At 25.8% G+C, this 5,442-nt stretch overlaps 1 protein-coding gene across 1 annotated transcript; it reads left to right on the top strand.

The window, feature by feature from the left end:
- The first annotated feature begins 302 nt into the window (after window positions 1-302).
- LOC130932884 (beta-amyrin 11-oxidase-like) lies at window positions 303-4,990 on the top strand. The gene is made up of 8 exons (XM_057862342.1): window positions 303-591; window positions 854-1,337; window positions 1,666-1,932; window positions 2,028-2,117; window positions 2,332-2,410; window positions 2,842-2,948; window positions 4,341-4,465; window positions 4,685-4,990. Exons 1-8 carry the CDS (start codon window positions 362-364, stop codon window positions 4,782-4,784), a joined length of 1,482 nt encoding a protein of 493 aa, XP_057718325.1. The 5' UTR covers window positions 303-361; the 3' UTR covers window positions 4,785-4,990.
- The last annotated feature ends 452 nt before the right edge of the window (window positions 4,991-5,442 follow it).

The raw sequence follows: 5,442 nt of genomic DNA, 5'->3' as shown, positions 1-5,442 counted from the left end.
CGTGGTTAGTTCCCACGAATTATATAAAAATTAAAATAAGACATGTACGTAACCGTTTTTAATTGTTGTAATCAGGTAAAAGTTTCTCACATTTATTTTATATAGATAAATTACCAATATATATATATAATTACGTAATGTTATATTAATAAAAATAATTTTTTTGTATTAATCACATAAATAATTATCTAAAAAACAAATATAGTTACGTGATTATATAAAATGCTTCACACTGTTGTATAATTATAATGATAATACTAAGAGAGTAACAAAGTAAGTCCTAATAAAACACACACACACAAAAGTTCGAATATAAATATAGCCCCGAATTAAGCACACAACTCAACTCAAGAAACTGGGAATGAAAATGGAGTTAATAAGTTGGGTTTGGATGAGTGGTGCCACATTGTTGGCATGGTACTTTGTGTTGTTAAACACATTGGGGAGAAGGATCAATGAATGGTATTATGATTTCAAGTTAGGAGACAAGCATCGCCTTCTTCCTCCTGGTGAGATGGGTTGGCCGATTCTCGGCAATACTTGGCACTATTTCAAGCACCCTCATTTATTCATGGACAACCTTCTCTCCAAGTCTGTATCATTTCCTTATTGAATTCTCTTCCTTCTTTAATTATATATTCTACAATACAAGTTTTGTTCTACTTTACTATATAGAGTCAATTATAAAAATTTATATTCATCACACACTAGTTAAATTAAGTTGTCATTTCCTTATCTCGTTTACGGTGTAAACGAATTAATTATGAATATATCTCGTTTACATTGTAAGAATTTGACGTTTTCATTTTTGGATATGAACACTATTTTTTTTATGTTGTGACAATTGTAACAGGTATGGAGGAATTGGTATGTATAAAACACACTTGTTCATGAAGCCAAGTATTCTTGTGTGCACTCTAGAGGATTCAAGAAGAGTATTAAGTGATGACAAAAATTTTAGGCTTGCTTATCCTGAAACCGCTATAACAGTGGTTAAAACGATCTTATATGAAGTGTCAAGTGAGGATCACAAGCGTTTTCGACGCCTAGTCACTGCTCCCATCATGGGTTACAATGCTTTGGCCATGTTTCTTGAGCGCATAGAGGACATTGTCGTCAATTCACTCCAACGAATGGCCAATGATAGCATACAACATCCTATTGAGGTCTTCAAGGAGACCAAGTCTATCTCCATGAGAGTCATTCTTCACATCTTCATGGGATCTTACAATGAAAAGATAATCAATCAAGTTGAACATTTGTTTGGTCATATTAATGATGCCTTGTTCTCTTGGCCAATTTACTTACCTGGTTTTTCTTATTACAATGCACTCCAGGTTAGTATCCAATTCATGTTTACAAAACAAACATTAACGAAGACTTACTGTTCACTGCAGTTGTCTTTACGTGAAGTTGTTAATTAAAAACAGTTAAATAGTTTGATATACCTGAAAGTTGTTAGATGAAAATTTAGTTAAATCAGTCAAATCATCTAACGGTTCTCAGGTATCAACTTCGCGTGAAGTCGACTATACCTGAATTTTCACCTTGACTAAATTATTATTTAATGATCTAAACTAACAATTTTTCGTAAAAATAACTTCACGAAAATTTCTACTATGTTATAATTTTTTGATTGATTTTATGTGGCATATTAATTATTAGAATCGTAAGAAGGTGCAAAAGATAGTTAAATCCGTTGTGGAGGATAGGAAGATGATGCTAAAAAATGGTGAAATGTTATCGGAAAAGAAAGATCTTGTGGATGTTCTTCTGGAACTAGAGGATGTGAATGGTCGAAAATTGAAGGGTGAAGACATTGTTGACTTGTTAATATTATTCTTAATAGCTGGTCATCTAAGTACAGCTACGGTTATGATGTGGGCCATGATTTATCTTTCTAACAATCCACTCGCCTTCATCAACGCTAAGGTAATTTAATTTGGTATTTTATATTAGTATTCAAGATACGCTTCATTTCAAATAGATCTATAATCTCTTTAATTTTAATTCTTTATACGTTGTAGGAGGAACAGGAAGAAATCATTAAGTCAAGGCCACCTTCGCAACAGTATTTAAGTATTGAGGAAATTAAGCAAATGGTTTATCTTACTAAGGTAATTGTAAGATATATGCAATGCATGTTGTGGAAGTCATAATAGCAAACTTTAGTAATATTCTTATAACAATTAATAAATATTAGATAAGATAAGCTCTTGATTATTTGTTTTGTTTTTTTAAGTATTATCGTTTACTCTCTAACTTTAAGGAGATTATGGATAGCACTTAATTAATAACCTGATAATTATTAGATATTATTATGTCTGGTAGGTAATTAACGAAGTATTGCGTGTGAGCGATTTTGCCATTCCACTTTCTCGAGAGGCAACAACTGATGTCAATATCAATGGTACTTTATTTTATGTTTTATCACATATAAATAGTTTTAGTAATTGCACTTTTAAGAAATATATTAAAATGTTTAATATTAATAAGTTTTCAATTTTCAGTTCATTATAAATTCATTAAAAATTAAAATAATTTTTATTTAAAAAAATAACCACACTTCCTTTAAATATTGATAGCAAAATATATGTAGCTAGAAGCTCATATATTATATATAAATTTTAGTTTGATTTTTAAAAAATTTATTTTAATATTTTATATACAAAATTAACTTTTAGTCTCTCCCTAAAAGTTATCATAATTTTCTGCCTCTTTGTGTAATTATACTTTTCGCTATTGTCATAATTGACAGGATATATTGACAGAAAAAGAGAAATTACATAATATAATATATATGTGATTTTTTCAACTTATCAATATTAATTGTATTTTCAGGATATATCATACCAAAAGGATGGAGAGCAGTGGTTTGGCAAAAAGCTTGTCATATGTCTTCTGAATATTTTAAAAATCCAGAAGAGTTTGATCCTTCTAGATGGGATGTAAGTACGATTAATATATATTTCAATAATATTTGGTTTAAAATTATATTTTATGCAAATATAATCATTTACTAGTATTTTTTTCATAATAATATTACGAAAATATAAATCTTTTTAAATTATGTTAATTTGATTCTAACATTATAGATTATGTCACAAAAAATTTATAGAATCAAATTATTTTTACAAAAACTCAAATAAAAAACTTTTTAGTTATTATTATCATGTAAAAGTGTTTAATTTTTTATTAATAACTAATTTTAATATTATCATTTAAAACTTGAAAGAATTTATCACGTATATTTTTATATTTGATTATGTGTTAGGTCTGTTGTACAAATAAAAATAATTATTTTCATATTTGTGATTTAAAAATAATATTTTTTTCTCTATATATAAAAATATAATTAGATATTAGTATAAAAAAATTATATTAATAATTAAAAATTAACTCAATTTTTTTTTTGAAATAATTGAATCTTTATTCTAGTTATCAATCACAATATTAATATTCTTTTCAAATTATATGTAATAAATATTTGAAAAAAGCGAAACGAAAATATAAATTTTAAAAAATAAATCGTAAAAATTTGAAACTAAACAAAAAACTAAAAAATATGCATATAATAATAACAATATAATTTTTTACGTGAATAATATAACGAAATTATTTTTTTAATTATATTTAATTATATATTCTTTATAATTTTGTAAATATATTTGAATTATATTATTTTATTCGTTTTTTATAAAACAGAAAGGTAGCGAGAAATAGAGAATGAGAGAAAAAAGAGAGAAAAGAAGGAGCTGAGAGAAGGAGTTTGTTAATCTTGAAGAGAAAGATTTTATTTTAATTATAATGAAAAATATCTTATGACACATTTTAATTTGTTAAATTAGTAATATAAAATATAAATTATAAGTTATATATAAAGTGAGAAGAGTAGAGAGAAATAGAGAAAGAGATAGATAAGAGGATGAAAGAAAGAAATTTATTAATTTAAAAAAAAAATATTTCATAATGAAAGCGTAATGTAATATATTTGGTTGTTAAATTAGTAATATAATATAGTTATATTTTAATTTCAACTTTAATTTAATTTTTAATTGTAATTAGAGAATATCAAGTTGTACATTTGATTGTCAAATTTATAATTAGTCATTGATAATGATATATAAGAAATATAAAGTGAGTTAAGGAATAAGAGAGATAGCAAGGAAGAGTTGACTCTTTAATTTTAGAGAAAAATATTTCATTTCAATTAATTGCAATAAAAAAGTGATATGTGATACATTTTGATTATAAAATTAATAATAAAAATAAATTTTTTAAATATGTTTTGTGGGTGAATTGTTGAAGATATATATTGCTAATGCAAATTTGGTGGGCAGGATAAAAATAATACAAATGGAGGAGCCTTCTTTCCTTTTGGAGTTGGAACAAGGATGTGTCCAGGAAGAGATCTCACCAAAATTGAAATGCTCATCTTTCTTCACCATTTCGTTCGTAATTATAAGTTAGTTAAATGTTCTTATATATATTTCTCTTTTTTTAATTTGTTCTTTTATCTTTTTCTTTCCTTTCCAAAATGATTGATTTATTACTCCATTGCATATGTAACACTAACCACTTTGATGGTATATTTATACTAATAATATATATATGGATATCGCATTTATTTTATGAATTGAAATTTGCTTGTGTTATTTTGTACTAATTAACTTTAATTTTATAGGTTTGAGCAGATAAATCCAGAAAGCCCTGTCTCTTACTTCCCATTACCTGTGCCTAAAGATAATTGTCTTGCCAAGGTCACAAAGGTCTCAACGGAATAGCTAAGTGCTTGATGAGCAAAATCAAGTTCAACTATCTAGGTGCTCTATATATGTTATTATTAGTCATGCATGCAATAATAATAATGTAATCTTTGAGACTTATTAGTTATTATATATGTTTATGTATAATCTAAGTGATCTAATAAACAAGCCCACTTAGCTTTATTCTGCTTCAATGCAGCAATAAAGAGACAATTTTTCTTATTTTCTATTGATCTCATGATTCGTAGTTCAGTATTATACTATTATATCTTCTCTTATCAATTTAGTAGCTCTGTTGCATAAGATCTATTTGATTTATGCTTTTATTTTTTATTTTTATTTCCAATATTTTTATTTTTAAAGTTTTATAAAAATAAAAAGAAAAAAGAATAAAATATCTTATTTTTATTTTTATTTTTTTATTAAGTAAACATTAGCGGTTCATGCAACCCATTTTAAAAGGGAACAAAATATCCATAATTAATGGGTAACCACAGAAGCCGTCATAAAAAATTGTTTAGTACTGTTAACAAATATTTTAAGATACTTTTTAAACTTTTAACTAGTTTTTTTTTTTTTTTTTTAAGGTCAATGTAATTGGATGAAAACTGTCCACTCATTAATTGGATCACATGATTGAAGGACAAAAATTCATTAATCTATTAACTAAGCACAA

This window comes from Arachis stenosperma, chromosome 6 (assembly GCF_014773155.1).
Source record: "Arachis stenosperma cultivar V10309 chromosome 6, arast.V10309.gnm1.PFL2, whole genome shotgun sequence".
NCBI classification, from domain to species: domain Eukaryota; kingdom Viridiplantae; phylum Streptophyta; class Magnoliopsida; order Fabales; family Fabaceae; genus Arachis; species Arachis stenosperma.
This window is presented reverse-complemented; position numbering and strand designations above follow the sequence as displayed.

Coding starts and splice junctions, on each gene's coding strand:
- LOC130932884 (XM_057862342.1), top strand. CDS start 362: ATGAAAATGGAGTTAATAAGTTGGGTTTGGATGAGTGGTGCCACATTG. Junction 1,933..2,027: donor TCGCCTTCATCAACGCTAAG/GTAATTTAATTT, acceptor TATACGTTGTAG/GAGGAACAGGAAGAAATCAT. Junction 2,411..2,841: donor AACTGATGTCAATATCAATG/GTACTTTATTTT, acceptor TTGTATTTTCAG/GATATATCATACCAAAAGGA.